Source organism: Oncorhynchus mykiss, chromosome 1 (genome assembly GCF_057628025.1).
Source record: "Oncorhynchus mykiss isolate SJ-2025 chromosome 1, ASM5762802v1, whole genome shotgun sequence".
NCBI lineage: Eukaryota > Metazoa > Chordata > Actinopteri > Salmoniformes > Salmonidae > Oncorhynchus > Oncorhynchus mykiss.
In genome coordinates, this window is record NC_143022.1 from 37,470,308 (window position 1) to 37,487,221 (window position 16,914).

The following is a 16,914-nucleotide window of genomic DNA, read 5'->3' on the forward strand; positions in this document are numbered from 1 at the left end:
CAGTTTCACTTGCTTAGCTAGTAAATGCAGCTAGCTAGGTTAGCTTTCTCAAACACCCTGCTCAAACAGAAGGATGCTATGTTAGCTTCTGGCTATGATTATTCAACACAACACTGGACATCTTCCAAGCCAAGGTAGTGTAAGCTTTTGGTTTTACAAATGTATTGCCACCGATGTAAGTGCTAAACTGCTTACTGACTATACATTGTAACGTTAATGCATGATTGTAGCGGGTTTACTAACGAGTTAGTTCTATTAACTTTGTTAACTATGACGTAAGCTAATATGGCGACAACTATGTCGGCTGTGTGTAGCCGTTATGATATGGTTTGGCTTGTAAAGTTTTTTTTTGCCTGGTCATATACAGCTAATGTGTTGTGCATTGAAGTCCACAAAAGAAGAGAAAAGGTGAGAAGAAGAGAAGAAGATATGTCACAGTATAACTTTAGACCGTCCCCTCGCCCATACCTGGGCGCGAACCAGGGACTCTCTGCACACATCAACAACAGTCACCCTCAAAGCATCGTTACCCGTGCACACCACCGCTAACTAGCTAGCCGTTTCACATAGATGCCAGAAGGAATACAACGTAGCTGCCATGAAAGTGAACAGAATTTAAGTGTGATCAGGGGTGCATTCATTCCGCCAATTCTGTTGAAAAACGTTTTTTAAATGGAACTAAACGGGGGTAAACATACCTGTATTTGTCCAATAGATACTCTCATTTGCAACTGATAGACTAATGATTACACCCCAGATCAGCTAGATGCAGGCAAGAGTGTGCAATGCGGTATTGAATGTGTCACTGTCTGTCAATGTGTCAGCTCAAAATTTGCTCTCGACCTGAGTTCACCTACGCTGTAGACTTTCATTGATAGGCTAGGTTGTAGTAACCTCAATATGGGTACAGGGAACATTTTAGTATCATGTAGTAGCCTAAAACTATCAATGTTACATGAACTGGGTTAATGGAATATAAATGACAGTCATCCAATATCCTGTAACAGAAATAGGCCATGCTCCCTCATAATAACGGCACCGACCGCGACTGGTCGGACACCAGTAAGACTAGCTGCCGCCTGTTAACCCTGACTACATTTACCACCCATCTGCTTGGAAGTTTGTTTGCAAACAGTTTAAAACCCATTTCCCAACGTTTTAGAATACTGTAACTCTTGAATGCCTTCTCGATTATCTGATTGGCTGGAGCATTTCATCTGGCGTGGACGACGTTTCAAGTTGACGTGGATGCATGTCTAGCGAACTGGTGTTTAGTTTTTTTTTTTGTCCTTATCACGGTTTGTTGCGACATCATTTCAATCGATGAAAGTTTTTTATTTACTGTTAGTTACCTTTTCAAAATGTCCTTTGTTGAAGATGGTGAATGTAGTCGCGGCTTGTATCAACTCAACAAATTCGAGAAACTGTCGGGGAGGCCTCCCATCAGAGACTCAGGTTTGTAGCTAGCTGAACTGTTATTTTTCTATCTAGCTGCTATCCATGTAAAACTACCTAGCTAGAATTAGTTAGCTAGCTAAAGTAACTAACTGACGGGCAATCAAAAAAAAAAAACGAGTCAGCGTAATTGTTTAGGAAGGCATATCTTCGAATTACAATATTAGAGACAGGCGATTAACTTTATCTTGGACTTTAACCAAGTATTTTAGCCAGCTAACGTTAACTAACGTTAGCTCAGCTTGATACGGAAGTCAACTGTCGTGCAAAGAAGACTGACTAATGGTGGGAAGCATACATTTTCCCTCTGCAATCCATTGCCAGTCATTTGTACTACTGACTTTGCTGAGTAGATCTAAATGTATTTCCATAGGAAATATTGTAGTATTGACCAATCAGTGGCAACTACAGTTTTGAAACAACTCAAGTACTGATGTAAGGTTGGAAAAGTATCTTTGACTCGAGTCAAAGATACTCTAGGTTCTGAGGGGCTGGGTAGTGTCAGCCACTTATGTGGTAGCTTCACCACCAAGGCTGTGTCTCTCTCTCAAATTAAATTTTATTGGTCACATACACATATTTAGCAGCTGTTATTGCGGGTGTAGCGAAATGCTTGTGTTCCTAGCTCCAGCAGTGCAGTAGTGTTTAACAGTACACACATCTAAAGTAAAATAATGGAATTAAGAAATATATAAATATTAGGGTACCTGTGTGTGTTTGTCATACAACAATGGACAAGCCATTTGTCTAGCCTATTTGGTTAGACACTAAGCAGGCTTGAACTGAACTCCACCAAAAGCCTATGTTTGGGGTGGAATGTTGGTCTGTCTGCTTTTGTAATGTTTTTGTGGTTTTGTTCTCCGCTAATTGTGTCTGTGTGTGCACATGTCTGTATCATGGCTGGTGATTGTGGTTGGTGATGACTGGCAGGCTCTAAGAAGAGAGTAAGATGGCTTCAGGCTCGGCGGATCTTCTCCCCTTCGTGCCCCAACTTCCGCATCCCTAATAGGTTTCTGAGAGAAGGTGGGTAACTGTAACACCCGAGACTGCAGCCAAGACCACCTCTCTCTTCACCGACCAATACTAACGCAACTCTAGTGCCCTCAGACTAAAGAATGAGGGATTCAATTTAAGCTGTCCCGGGTTGAACAGGGATAGCAGGGTGCGCCATGCTAAAATTGAACAGTAATCAGCGCCATTTGGTCATCTTGTCAACAAGGCATCATGAAGCATCGTTCAGAAACATCTCTTTTCCATGAAATCTGTTTGAATTTTCAAACTAGGTTTCATTGGGAACGCAGATTAAACATGCAGATTTATCAAGCTCAATCATTTTTGCATAGAAATACACATTCTCACATATTACTCCACATATTTCACCTACTGTACGTCACTTTTGTTTTGAGCTGCTGTTGGCCAGAACGGGGCATTAATGGAATCCCCTCAATGGCAACTATGTCTCCTACAGTTGGTCAAGCACGAATGTCCTATCTGCTCTTCCACCTCCTCTCTCACTCCCTTGTCCAGTCTGCAGTGCTTCTCTTCTCCCTCCTCTCGTTTCCCCATGACTCAAGGAAATCCACTTGTACCACTCTGCTTCCTTCTCTCTTCCTCCTCTCTTCCTATCTAAACAGCCTCTTCCTCTCCCTTGTAATGGTTCTCGGTCCACTCCACCTCTTCTCTTCCTTCCTGTTCTCTTATCACTTTTCTTACTCTGATTGGCCCTGGTTCCTCCTTTCCTCTTGTCACTCATCCTCTTCAGCTTTCTTTATTGGACCCCGGGAGGCTTTCTCTCCCTCAGTGTCTCTGGGTTTGGATGTACGTTTGTCATGGAGTGTTCTGAGGTCTCGCTTTCTCTGTTCTATTTTTCTTTCTGTGAGTCGGTCATGTTGCTCCTATAACGATTGTCCTAATTGTTATAGGAAGCAATTGACCTCCGTGTGCCTATGAGAAGAAAAAAAATCACCCAAATGATAATGGTTGCAATGATGACTTCACTGTACCGCTGCCCCTGAGTGCCATGGAGAATACACTGAGCGCAGATTCATGACCGTCATGCTTGCACCATTACTACAAAGAAAATTGCTTGTTACTTCAAAAAAAGAAATTGTGCTCCTAAATTTTTCAACGTAGGCTCATAAATTAGAAAGTCAGTGTAGAGCCCTTGACCTGTGCCTCCTATTTTCCTCAGTGTCTGAAAGTAGATCCACTTGACTATTTGATCTGTTATTCCACTAAAAACATTCCTCTGGTCTTTTCAACAACAAAATATCTTGAGGCTCAATGATTCCATAGGGCTGTTTAGTCCTTTGCTGTTTACTCAAAGCTCATCATACTGATGCCTGGATATTTAATCAGTACACACGGTGAACTCCACCACCTCCACAGTGGAAATGTTACGAAGTATGTCAATAAGATATGGTTCATTATTCATTTAACATGCAGACTTTCTCCTAAGCCTGTCATATAGGGAGTACTTTAACCACATGCTTGCTTATGTGATGGCTAGGCCTATCTATCTAGATGCTTAAATAATCAGAAATGTTTTAGCATTTGCTTGTTGAAAGCGGTCTGTTTATGCAGCCATGTTCTTGGTAATCTGTGCAGCAGATTACATAATGGCTCTGGGTGGAAATCTGATGGAAACCCCCTGGATTACTTCACTGCGTTTTATTATACTCATTTATGTCTCTAGATCGGCTGTCTGTGACACACAGCTGGGAAATAACAACTAGGCCTACATATCTATGGCTTTTCAGCCCATGCAAATCATGTAGGGGCGGTCAAGTCAACAAGGGTAGGATACGTGTTTTAGATTGAAATCTAGACAATGTTTCAGGCTCCATTCCAAATAACGGCCCCTTCTGCGCTGTTGTTCCTGCCCTCATGAATCTGGCTGGACTAAATAGGTGAAAACCATATGTCAGAAAGAGAAAAGGTGGCACTATTGCTTAAAGATATCGCAGAGATCCACAAAGGGCACTAAAGAAGTGCAAGAGGAAGGACAATTCCCCTGTAACCCTGTCTCCTTCTCTCACCCTTGCTCCCTCTTCCATCCATGAAACCCCACTCTTTACTCACCTCCCCCTCAGGTCACTGTGCCCCCCCGGCCCGCAGCGGGCACCGTTGTGTGGCAGACAATGCCAACCTGTATGTGTTTGGAGGATACAATCCTGACTTTGAGGAGGCAGGTGGCTCGGAGAACGAGGACTACCCTCTTTTCAGGGAGCTGTGGAGGTTTCACTTCGCCACGGCTACCTGGCAACAGGTCCACACAGAGGGCTACATGCCCACCGAGCTGGCTTCCATGTCAGGTAAGGGATTAAGTTGAAGATTGTCTGTCCCTTTTATGTACCCATCGATCCATTGCAAAATTAACTTCCTTAACCATTATTATCCGTTCCCGGTCAGACTGAGAACAGACCGTTGAACAGTTTGTTTTGTGTTTTTCTCTGTTTGTCTCAGCTGTCTTACACGGCAACAATCTATTGGTGTTTGGGGGCACTGGGATTCCTTTTGGAGAAAGCAACGGGAATGACGTCCATGTCTGCAATGTTCACTACAAACGCTGGAAACTGCTCAACTGCCGAGGGAAGAAACCCAACCGAATCTACGGGCAGGTAAAAAGCTCTCATCTGTTGACCACCTGAGCTGTCCCACTGACACATCGTGTGGTCTGTGGAGAGTTAACGGTTAGCTTTAAACCTGGGCTGTGGCATTTTCCATTACTCCTACAGTGCTACTATAATGACAAAGCAAAAACAATTTTAGTAATGTTAGCAAATGTATTACAAATACAAAACAGAAACATTTACATAAGTATTCAGACCCTTTACTTTGTTGATGCACCTTTGGCAGCGATTACAGCCTCCAGTCTTCTTGGGTATGTCGCTACAAGCTTGGAACACCTGTATTTGGGGAGTTTCTCCCATTCTTCTCTGCAGATCCTCTCAAGCTCTGTCAGGTTGGATGGGGAGCATCGCTGCACAGTTATTTTCAGGTCTCTCCAGAGATGTTCGATCGGGTTCAAGTCCGGGCTCTGGCTGGGCCACACAAGGACATTCAGAGACATGTCCCGAAGCCACTCCTGCGTTGTCTTGGCTTTGTGCTTAGGGTTGTTGACCTGTTGGAAGGTGAACCTTTCCCTCAGTCTGAGTTCCTGAGCGCCCTAGAGCAGGTTTTGATCAAGGATCTCAGTACTTTGCTCTGTTTATCTTTCCCTCGATCCTGACTACTCTCTGTCCCTGCTGCTGAAAAACATCACGATACCACCACCAACTTGCTTCACTGTGGGGATGGTGCCATGTTATCTCCAGACGTGAAGCTTGGCATTCAGGCCAAAGAGTTCAATCTTGATTTCATCAGACCAGAGAATCTTGTTTCTCATGGTCTGGGAGCCTTTTGGCAAACTCCAAGCGGGCTGTCATGTGCCTTTTTACTGAGGAGTGGTTTCTGTCTGGCAACTCTACCATAAAGGCCTGATTGGTGGAGTGCTGCAGAGATGGGAGAACCTTCTAGAAGGACAACCATCTACACAGAGGAACTCTAGAGCTCCGTCAGTGACCATTCTCTCCGATTGCTCAGTTAGGCCATGCGGCCTGTTCTAGAAAGAGTCTTGGTGGTTCCAAACTTCTTCCATTTTTCCATGTCTTCTTGGGGCCGTTCAATGCTGCAGAAATCTTTTGGTACCCTTCCACAGATCTGTACCTTGACACAATCCTGTCTCAGAGCTCTACGGACAATTCCTTTGACCTCATGGCTTGGTTTTTGCTCTGACATGCACTGTCAACTGTAGGACCTTACATAGACAGGTGTGTGCCTTTCCAAATCATGTCCAATCAATTGAATTTACCACATGTGGAGTCAAATCAAGTTGTAGAAACATCTCAAGGATGATCAATGGAAACAGGATGCATCTGAACTCAATTTTGAGTCTCATATCAAAGGGTCTGAATGCTTACATAAATAAGGTATTGATGTTAATTTTAATACATTTGAAAAGGAATTGAGAAACATATTTGCTTTGTCACTCTGGGGTATTGTGGGTGTAGATTGATTAAATACAAATCCTCAATCTCAGGATGAGTCTGTAACGTAACAAAATGTGGAAAAAGTTAAGGGATCTGAATTAGAGGTTGACCGATTAATTAGGGCCGATTTCAAGTTTTCATAACAATCGGAAATCTTTATTTTTGGACACCGATTTGGCTGATTAAATTTTTTTTGTTGTTGAGATATATATATATATATATAAATAAATAACATCTTTATTTAACTTGGCAAGTCAGTTAAGAACACATTCTTATTTTCAATGACGGCCTAGGAACGGTGGGTTAACTGCCTCGTTCAGGGGCAGAACGACCGATTTTTACCTTGTCAGCTCGGGGGATTCAATCTTGCAACCTTACAGTTAACTCATCCAACGCTCTAACTACCTGATTATATTGCACTCCACAAGGAGCCTGCCTGTCACACGAATGCAGTAAGAAACCAAGGTAAGTTGCTAGCTAGCATTAAATGTATCTTATAAAAACTATCAATCAATCATAATCACTAGTTAACTACACATGGTTGATGATATTACTAGTTTATCTAGCGTGTCATAGCGTGAAAAAGGACTGTCGTTGCTCCAATGTGTTCCTAACCATAAACATCGATGCCTTTTCTTAAAATCAATTACACAGAAGTATATATTTTTAAACCTGCATATTTAGCTAAAAGAAATCCAGGTTAGCAGGCAATATTAACCAGGTGAAGTTGTGTCACTTCTCTTGCGTTCATTGCATGCAGAGTCGGTGTATATGCAACAGTTTGGGCCGCCTAATTTGCCAGAATTTTACGTAATTCTGATATAATATTGAAGGTTGTGCAATGTAACAGGAATATTTAGACTTAGGGATGCCACCCGTTAGATAAAATACGCAACGGTTCCGTATTTCACTGAAAGAATAAACGTCTTGTTTTCGAGACGATAGTTTCCGGATTCGACCATATTAATGACCCAAGGCTCGTATTTCTGTGTGTTATCACGTTTTTACTAAGTCTATGATTTGATAGAGCAGTCTGACTGGGCGATGGTAGGCGCCAGCAGGCTCGTAAGCATTCATTCAAACAGCACTTTCATGCGTTTGCCAGCAGTTGTTTATGACTTCAAGCCTATCAACTCCCGAGATTAGGCTGGTGTAACCGATGTGAAATGGCTAGCTAGTTAGCGGGGTGCGCGCTAATAGCGTTTCAAATGTCACTCGCTCAGAGACTTAGAGTGGTTGTTCACCTTGCTCTGCATGGGTAACGTTGCTTCGAGGGTGGCTGTTGTCGATGTGTTCATGGTTCGAGCCCAGGGAGTAGCGAGGAGAGAGACGGAAGCTATACTGTTACACTGGCAATACTAAAGTGCCTATAAGAACATCCAATAGTCAAAGGTTAATGAAATACAAAATGGTAGAGGGAGAAATAGTCCTATAATTCCTATAATAACTACAACCTTAAACTTCTTACCTGGGAATATTGAAGACTCATGTTAAAAGGAACCACCAGCTTTCATATGTTCTCATGTTCTGAGCAAGGAACTTAAACGTTAGCTTTCTTACATGACACATATTGCACTTTTACTTTCTTCTCCAACACTTTGTTTTTGCATTATTTAAACCAAATTGAACATGTTTCATTATTTATTTGAGGCTAAATTGATTTTATTGATGTATTATATTAAGTTAAAATAAGTATTCATTCAGTATTTTTGTAATTGTCATTATTACAAATACATTTTTAATCGGTATCGGCTTTTTTGGTCCTCCAATAATCGGTATCGGCGTTGAAAAATCAGAATCGTTCGCCCTCTAGTCTGAATACTTTCCAAATGCACTATATATGACTTCCTTCCTTTGTCTTTCCTAACCTCTGATCTGAAAAGATTGGCTCGGTCAAAGTAAATAACTGACACAATTATTTACATTGTTAGTCTGACCTACTGTATGTAACAAATCACTTGACCGTAAGGACATTCCCCACAACCATGCTCTCTCCCTCATTCCTTCCTCTCTCCTTCCAGGCCATGGCCATCATTAATGGCTATCTGTATGTGTTTGGAGGGACGACAGGCTACGTCTACAGCACAGACCTACACAGGCTGGACCTGACTACCAGGGAGTGGACCCACCTCAAGCCCAACAACCCCCCTACAGACCTGCCAGAGGAAAGGTCAGTCACCCCTCACCTCTTAATCTTCTGGTAGTCCCCCCCCCCCCCCCCACACACACACACATACATCTTAATCTCTCTTTCAGGTACAGACATGAGGTGGCCCATGATGGACAGAGAATATACATCCTAGGAGGCGGGACTTCCTGGACATCATATCCCCTAGACAAAGTACAGTACAGGATGAGAGAACACTGTATGTAAGGTGGTTGTTTTACTGACATATTTTAGCATGAGGGTTTACGTTCTGTTCCCCCCTCAGATACATGCCTACAACCTAGAGACTAACTCCTGGGAGGAGATTATCACGAAATCTCATGAAAAAATAGGTTGGTTGCACAAGGGTCTACTGTTGTTCATATACACATTACCGTGCACGCCTGTAAACTGATGTGTGTTCTGTTGTTGTCAGGGTATCCTGCAGCACGACGGTGTCACAGTTGTGTCCAGGTCAGGCAGGGTAAGAACTTTACATCTATTTACTAGGTTTCAGCTCTGTGTGTCCAGGCTAGGGTTAATTTTCAGTAATATTGGTAAATAACAGGTAATTTATGGTAACTTTGGTAATTTATACTTGATTAACTTGCCAAAATGATTTTAAATCCTATGTAGTGCCTTCAGAAACTATTCCCACCCCTTGACCTTTTTCCACATTTGACCTTTTTCCACATTTGACCTTTTTCCACATTTGACCTTTTTCCACATTTGACCTTTTTCCACATTTGACCTTTTTCCACATTTGACCTTTTTCCACATTTTACCTTTTTCCACATTTGACCTTTTTCCACATTTGACCTGTTACAGCCTGAATTTTAATTGGATTCAATTGAGATTTTGTTACTGGCCTACACACAATACCCCATAATGTCAAAGTGGAATTATGTGTTTTAGAAATTGTACAAATTAATTAACAATGAAAAGCTGAGATGTATTTTGTCAATACGTATTCAACTCCTTTGTTATGGCAACCCTAAATACGTTCAGGAGTGAAAATGTGCTAAAGTCCCATAATAAGTTGCATGGACTCACTCTGTGTGCAATAATAGTGTGTAACAGGATTTTTGAATAACTACCTCACACATACATCTGTAAGGTCCCTCAGTCAAGCAATGCATTTTAAACACAGATTCAAGACCAGGGAGGTTTTCCAGTGCCTCGCAAAGAACAGCACCTATTGTTAGATAGGTAGAAATAAAAAGCAGGCATTGAATATCCCTTTGAGCATGATGTAGTTTTTAATGACACTTTGGATTGTGTATCAATACACCCAGTCACTACCAAGATACAGATGCCATTCCTAACTTAGTTGCCGGAAAGGAAGGAAACCTCTCAGAGATTTCACTGTGAGGCCAATAGTGACTTTATGGGAGGTAATGCTGTAGTTACTCCACAATACTAACATAAATGACAGTGAAAAGAAGGAAGGCTGTACAGAATAAAAATATTCCAAAACATGCATCCTGTTACAATAAGGCACTAAAGTAAAACTGCTAAAAATTTGTCCTGAATACAAAGCCTTATGTTTGGAGCAAATACAACGCCACTGAGTACCTTTCTTCATATTTCTAAGCATGGTGGTGGCTGCTATGTTATGGGTATGCTTGTCATCGGCAAGGACTAAGATGTTTTTTAGGATAAAAAGAAACGGAATAGAGCTAAGCACAGGCAAAATCCTAGAGGAAAACCTGTTGGGAGACCAATTCGGCTTTCAGCAATAAACCTAATAACAATAAACCTAATAACCCAAATGTACAATAGTTGCTTACAAAGATGACATTAAATGTTCCCAAGTGGCCTAGTTACAGTTTTTACTTACAGTACCAGTCAAATGTTTGGACATACCTACTTATTCCAGGGTTTTTCTTTATTTGTACTATTTTCTACTTTGTAGAATAATAGTGAAGACATCAACACTATGAAATAACAACTGGAATCATGTAATAACCAAAAATGTGTTACATTTATCAAAATATATTAGCCCCCCTTTTCCTTGACAGCTTTGCACACTTGGCGTTCTCTCAACCAGCTTCATGAGGTAGTCACCAGGAATGCATTTCAATTAACAAGTATGTCTTGGTAAGTTGTGGAATTTCTTCAATGCGTTTGAGCCGATCAGTTGTGTTATGACAAGGTAGGGGGGTATACAGAAGAGAGCCCTATTTGCTAAAAGACCAAGTCCATAATATGGCAAGAACAGCTCAAATAAGCAAAGAGAAACGACAACTTTAAGACATGAAGGTCAGTCAATATGGAAAATGTCAAGAACTTTGAACGTTTCTTCAAGTGCAGTCGCAAAAACCATCAAGCACTATGATGAAACGGGCTCTCATGAATATACCGCTACAGGAAAGGAAGACCCTGAGTTACTTATGCTGCAGAGGACAAGGTAATTAGTTACCAGCCTCAAATTGCAGACCAAATAAACGCTTCACAGAGTTCAAATAGCAGACACATCTCAACATCAACTGTTCAGAGGAGACTGTATGAATCAAGCCTTCATGGTCAAATTGCTGCAAGAAACCACTATTAACGGACACCAATAATAAGAAGAGACTTGCTTGGGCCAAGAAACACGAGTAATGGATATTAGACTGGTGGACAATAGTCCTTTGGTCTGATGAGTCCAAATTTGAGATTTTTGGTATTAATTGTGTCTTTGAGATGCAGAGTAGGTGAACAGATGCTCTCCGCATGTGTGGTTCCCAGCGTGAAGCAAAGAGGAGGAGGTGTGATTGTGTGGGTGTGCTTTTCTGGTGACACTGTCTGTGATTTATTTAGAATTCAAGGCACACTTAACCAGCATGGCTACCACAGCATTCTGCAGTGATATGCCATCCCATCTGGTTTGCGCTTAGTCCCACCATCATTTGTTTTTCAACAGGACAATGACCCAAAACTTACCTCCAGGCTGTGTAAGGGCTAATTGACCTGGGAGAGTGACGGAGTGCTGCATCAGATGACCTGGCCTCCACAATCACCTGACTTCAACCCAATTGGGATGAGTTGAGTGAAGGAAAAGCAGCCAACAAGTGCTCAGCATATGTGGGAACTCCTTCAAGACTGTTGGAAAAGCATTCCAGGTGAAGCTGGTTAAGATAATGTCAAGAGTTTGCAAAACTGTCATCGAGGCAAAGGGTGGCTACTTTGAAGAATCCCAAATATAAAATGTAACACTTTTGGTTGCTACATGATTCCATATGTTATATCATAGTTTGTCTTCACTGTTATTCTACAATGTAGAAAATAGTCAAAATAAAGAAACCCTCGAATGAGTAGGTGTCCAAACTTTTGACTGTTACTGTAAATCAGCTTAAATCAATGGCAAGACTTAAATGGCTGTCTAGCAATGATCAACAGCCATTATGGGGTATTGTGCGTGTAAGTAAATGGGTGAGGGGAAAAATCTATTTAATCCATTCTGAATTCAGGCTGTCCAGGGATATGAGTCCAGGGATATGAGTCCAGGGATATGAATACTTTCTAAAGGCATGATATAGTATATATTTTTTATGTCCATATTGTGCATTTAGTTTCTAGGGGATAGCCATTTGGTTCACAAGAAAATAGGCTAATGAAAAGCATCAAATCAATAATGGAATTTAAAATTAACTCAGCAACTCTGGACTTCAGAACTTCCACCAGTTTGGCACCAAAACATATACATTAAAGATGTATTAAGAAAATGATATTTCATGCTAAAACCATGTTAAACACAATGGTATTCACTAAATTGATGTTTTATATTTAAGATCATGTTTTACAGCTTTGTCCAAACATTCGGATTCAGAGGTCGAGACAGCATGTGTGGTAGTCAAACAGCAGGTCCGAGACCAGTAGCACGTCCGGTAAACAGGTCAGGGTTCCATAGCCACAGGCAGAACAGTTTGAAACTGGAGCAGCAGCACGACCAGGTGGACTGGGGACAGCCAGGAGTCATCAGGCCAGGTAGTCCTGAGGCATGATCTTACGGCTCACATCCTCTGAGAGGGAGGGAGAGAGAATTAGTGGGAGCATACTTAAATTCTCACACGACACTAGATAAGACGGGAGAATTACACCAGATATAACAGACTGACTCTAGTTCCCCAGCACACAAACTATTGCAGCCTAGATACTGGAGGCTGAGACGGGTGGGTCGGGGGACACTGTGGCCCCGTCCGACGATACCCACGGACAGGGCCAACCAGGCAGGATATAACCCCACCCACTTTGCCAAAGCATTGCCCTCACACCACTAGAGGGATATCTACAGACCACCAACGTACTACCCTGAGACAAGGCTGAGAATAGCCAACGAAGGTCTCCCCCACCACACGAGCCAGAGGGGGTGCCAAACCAATGCTTCCCATAGCTGTCAAGTTGGCTGGATGTCGTTTGGGTGGTGGACCATTCTTGATACACACTGGAAACTGTTGTGTGAAAAACCGAGTAGCATTGCAGTTCTTGACACAAACCGCTGCGCCTAGCACCTACTACCATACCCCTGTTCAAAGGCACTTAAATCTTTTGTCTTGCCCGTTCACCCTCTGAATGGTGCGCGCGCACACACACAATCCATGCCTCAAGGCTTAAAAACACTTCTTGAACCTGTCTCCTCTTCATCTACACTGATTGAAGTGGATTTAACAGGTGACCTCAATAAGGGATCATATCTTTCACCTGGTCAGTGTGTCATGATAGAGCAGATGTCTTAATGTTTTGTTCACTCAGTGTATTTTACATGTGATAAGGCCACACACAGGGCCAGAATTAATTGCATAAATGTGATAATCTGAAGTACCCATTACCAAAATTCTGGTAGTTTACTGGTAAACTTTGAAAGTTACCAATAACATACCGTCCCTTTGCTTCCCTAGTCTAGGCTATGGACTGGAAGTCCGTGTTCATCCCTCTCTCTTCCCCCTCAGAGGTGTTTCTATGTGGGGGTTACAACGGGGAGCTGATCCTAGCTGACCTGTGGAAGATCAACCTGCAGACCTTCCAGTGGACCAAGCTACCCACCGTCATGCCTGAGCCTGCTTACTTCCACTGTGCTGCAGTCACACCGGTCAGTACATCACACACACGCACACTTTTCTGGATGTACGATTTTCAATCACGTCTCTCTCTCCTCCCTCTCCTCTCCCAGGCTGGCTGTATGTATGTGCATGGTGGAGTGGTGAACATGTCAGAGAACAGGAGGACTGGGTCTCTGTACAAGGTGTGGCTAGTGGTGCCCAGCCTGCTGGAGCTGACCTGGGAGAGGCTGCTCAAGGCCTTCCCTCGCCTGGCTCAGCTCTCCTCCCTGCAGCTTCTCAGCCTGGGCCTCACACACACCCTCATCCAGCGCCTCAAGTAGACCACCATGCCCTCACGGCTGACGTGGGAACAGGACAAAGCAAGGACAGCGGTGAAGGCCAACGGATTGTGGATGGAACTGAGTTGACTCCCTTTCCTGCCACCACTGAGCAGAGGGACTGAATGGCCAATGGAACAATGAACAGTTGTGTTGGCATATCTGGGAATGGACTGAGGGATGAGAAGCGATGTATACATAACGTTGTGGACATAACGTCAGGTCATCCTCAAACATTGGATGCCTTTTAAAAAATGTACGTTTTTAATGTGTGCACTTTGACTGAGTTTGAAATCCCAAGTGGAATGTTTTAAAATTTGTGTTGGAGTCCCTGGGACCTGGTCTATTTCGGGGTTTGTTTGCCTTCATATTTCATTAGCCATGGCTTACCTAGGAGAGTGGAGTTTTAGTAGAACTTGGGAGTTCACTGAATGCTACTTCTTTCACCCTTTTATGTGTTTGCATGCAGCTGACCACACTAATCATACCCGTTATCGTGAGTATCGTTTCAAAGGGCTCTACAGTCTCTAGGCAAAAGCTCTGCAACGTAGCCGATGGAGGTTAGTTTGCGTAGCTCTCTACGTAGTATTACGTATTTTCTTTTTTTGTGCTGCTGAATTTTTAGAACGTGACGCAAACGTAGCTCCGTAGACTGAAAACCACTATGGAGAGCCCTTAACTCTACTCATTATTCCTCCCACCTCCCACCACACACATGCTGTTCAAAAGGGAATAGCGGAAACTTTAAACTCAGTGGTGGTTTATTTCCTTAATGCCTAAAGGGACATTTTTTAATTTGTCTCTTTTGATACTGTGATGTATAGGTTCCTGAGGGAGACAGACCAGGTACATGATGCTGATAGACATGGTGTCTTGTTGTTTTCTGTAAGGAAGCCCACTGGTAAAGAAACAGCTGCTGCTATGTCCACTGACCGGTCTAATACGAATTGGTCTCATCTAGCAGGCTGGTGGGGCAAGGCATTGATTTAGGACAGACAGGGCAAATCTGGTTTGGTATACTTGAGCCAGTGTGACTATGTGAACCCCCTGTGACAGCACTGTGATTCTCTAGAGCCTGAGTCTTACAACTTCCATTCTTAGACACACTGATCACACAGCGGGAGCGGTGTGAAACTGTACTGTAGCTCCAAAGTGAAAAGAGCTTGCCATTTATTTCATTTAGTGCCTTTTCAGATAATTTTTTCCAGTGTGACAACTGTATTGGTTGTGTAGAGTTCTCTCTTTACCACGCATGTGTCCCTGAAGCATGGCTTTTAACTTTACTCCTAGTCACTGACAATATGGAAATGTCCATATAGCCCTCCACCAGTCTCTGTTCCCCCATGCTTTACTAATGAGCCATTGACTCGCTCATCTTTTAATGTTGTCCTCCTTCCACCTATTCTGTTTACTGACCTTTGGTCAAACCATTCTGTCCATTACAGTTCTTTTTATTTGGGTTTCTGAATGTCGATCACGCATAGTGAACCCTTAACTTGTGAATTTGTTTGGACAGACTATGTATAGAGTCATTTGGTATGGTGCAGCCCAATATGGTGACCGGAGTGTGGGTGTGTCGAAAGGAGTGGGTGTATGGAAAGTGAATCAGCTAATTGGGCAGATTTGTTGCCACTCGACTGTTTTGCCTGTCAGTTTAAGCCAGTGCGAATGACTAGTGCACCCGGTCTTGTATTGCTCCAGCACTACACGGCGGACTCAAATAACCAAATCATCATTTGTTGATTTATTTGAATCAGCTCTGTAGCGCTGGGGCAAAAACCACAACGTGCACCTCTTGGGGTCCCCAGGAAACTCTGGTGTAACCTAATAGCAGAGTACTACAATCCTTTCCACGCGCCCACTCACCCATACTCCGGGCGTCATATTGGGCTGCAGCTACCCCCTTCTGCATTTATCCTATTTTTGCTTTTAAAGATGTGCACCATGTCTTCAGGTCATTTTAACATTAAACCAAACTGGAAATGTATCTGGTGGAAAAACCAATGAAATCACGACTCTGCCTTTTTAACTTTTCAACAATGTTTAATCTCTAATATCCCCCACATTTTCCCTGTCAGACAGACTGATAGCATGTAACTCACATGTCACCTCCGGTCCTCCTTTTTTTATACTATAGTTTCTGCACAGAACACAGGTGCTCAGTCTGAAATCAATGCCAATCCTCTTGCCCCCTGGCTACTACTTGTAGATCTGGAAGACTAGCGTTGGCTTCTGACATGTTTCTTACACCCACTCACATCTTTTAGGATCATGAGAAGTATCAAGGGATAGTGCCTAAGGGTTGAGTTTGGACTGGGAAATTTGCCTTTGCTATAACTCTAATTTTTGGGAAACTGTGGGCTTCTGTATGAGACACTGCACCCAGTGGTCTGTTTTGTTGGTGATCTATGGAATAGATTTTGGAACTCCATGTCAACCTGTGAATGTAGTCACTTTACACACGCTGTACTGAATGTGGATGGACAAACAACCCGACTCTGCACAATTAAAGGCAATCATGATGATGCTGTCATGACTCCATTTAGGTTTTTTAATTGAATTGTTTGAATCAATAAATGTACTGTAAGCACTTTTTAAAAAACGTTGTTTGACTGGTGTATTATTTGGCCTGAAAAAATCCAGGTACTATGTAGTTGATTTAACTGACTCCCTTTCAAACAACTTGTTTTGACTGTATTATACTGAACAAAAATATAAACGCAACATGTAAAGTGTTGGTCCCATGTTTCATGAGTTGAAATAAAAGATCCCAGAAATGTCCCATAGGCAAAAAGTGTATTTCTCTCAAATGTTGTGCACAAATTTGTTTATATCCCTGTTAGTGAGCATTTCTCTTTTGCCAAGACACTCCACCCACTTGACATGTGGCGTATCAAGAAGCTGATTGAACGGCATGATCATTA

The 16,914-nt window shown here is 42.6% G+C and overlaps 1 protein-coding gene across 16 annotated transcripts; it reads left to right on the forward strand.

Moving 5' to 3' along the window:
- LOC110522113 (kelch domain-containing protein 10) lies at positions 1-16,592 on the forward strand. Of its 16 annotated transcripts, none has more exons than XR_016494831.1 (11): positions 1,204-1,455; positions 2,386-2,478; positions 4,548-4,769; positions 4,921-5,075; positions 8,507-8,655; positions 8,742-8,826; positions 8,918-8,984; positions 9,068-9,115; positions 11,537-11,735; positions 13,563-13,702; positions 13,784-16,592. XR_016494831.1 is itself a non-coding variant. In XM_090230243.1 (10 exons), the coding sequence occupies exons 1-10, from the start codon at positions 95-97 to the stop codon at positions 13,991-13,993; spliced, it is 1,209 nt and encodes a 402-aa protein (XP_090086369.1). In that variant the 5' UTR covers positions 1-94; the 3' UTR covers positions 13,994-16,592. The 16 variants fall into 16 exon arrangements, 11 of the variants coding, with proteins under 11 accessions (XP_090086369.1, XP_090086346.1, XP_036832626.2 ...); XR_016494830.1 differs by lacking the exon at positions 11,537-11,735 and adding an exon at positions 12,419-12,600; XM_090230243.1 differs by lacking the exons at positions 1,204-1,455; positions 11,537-11,735 and adding an exon at positions 1-134.
- Positions 16,593-16,914: the final 322 nt, after the last annotated feature.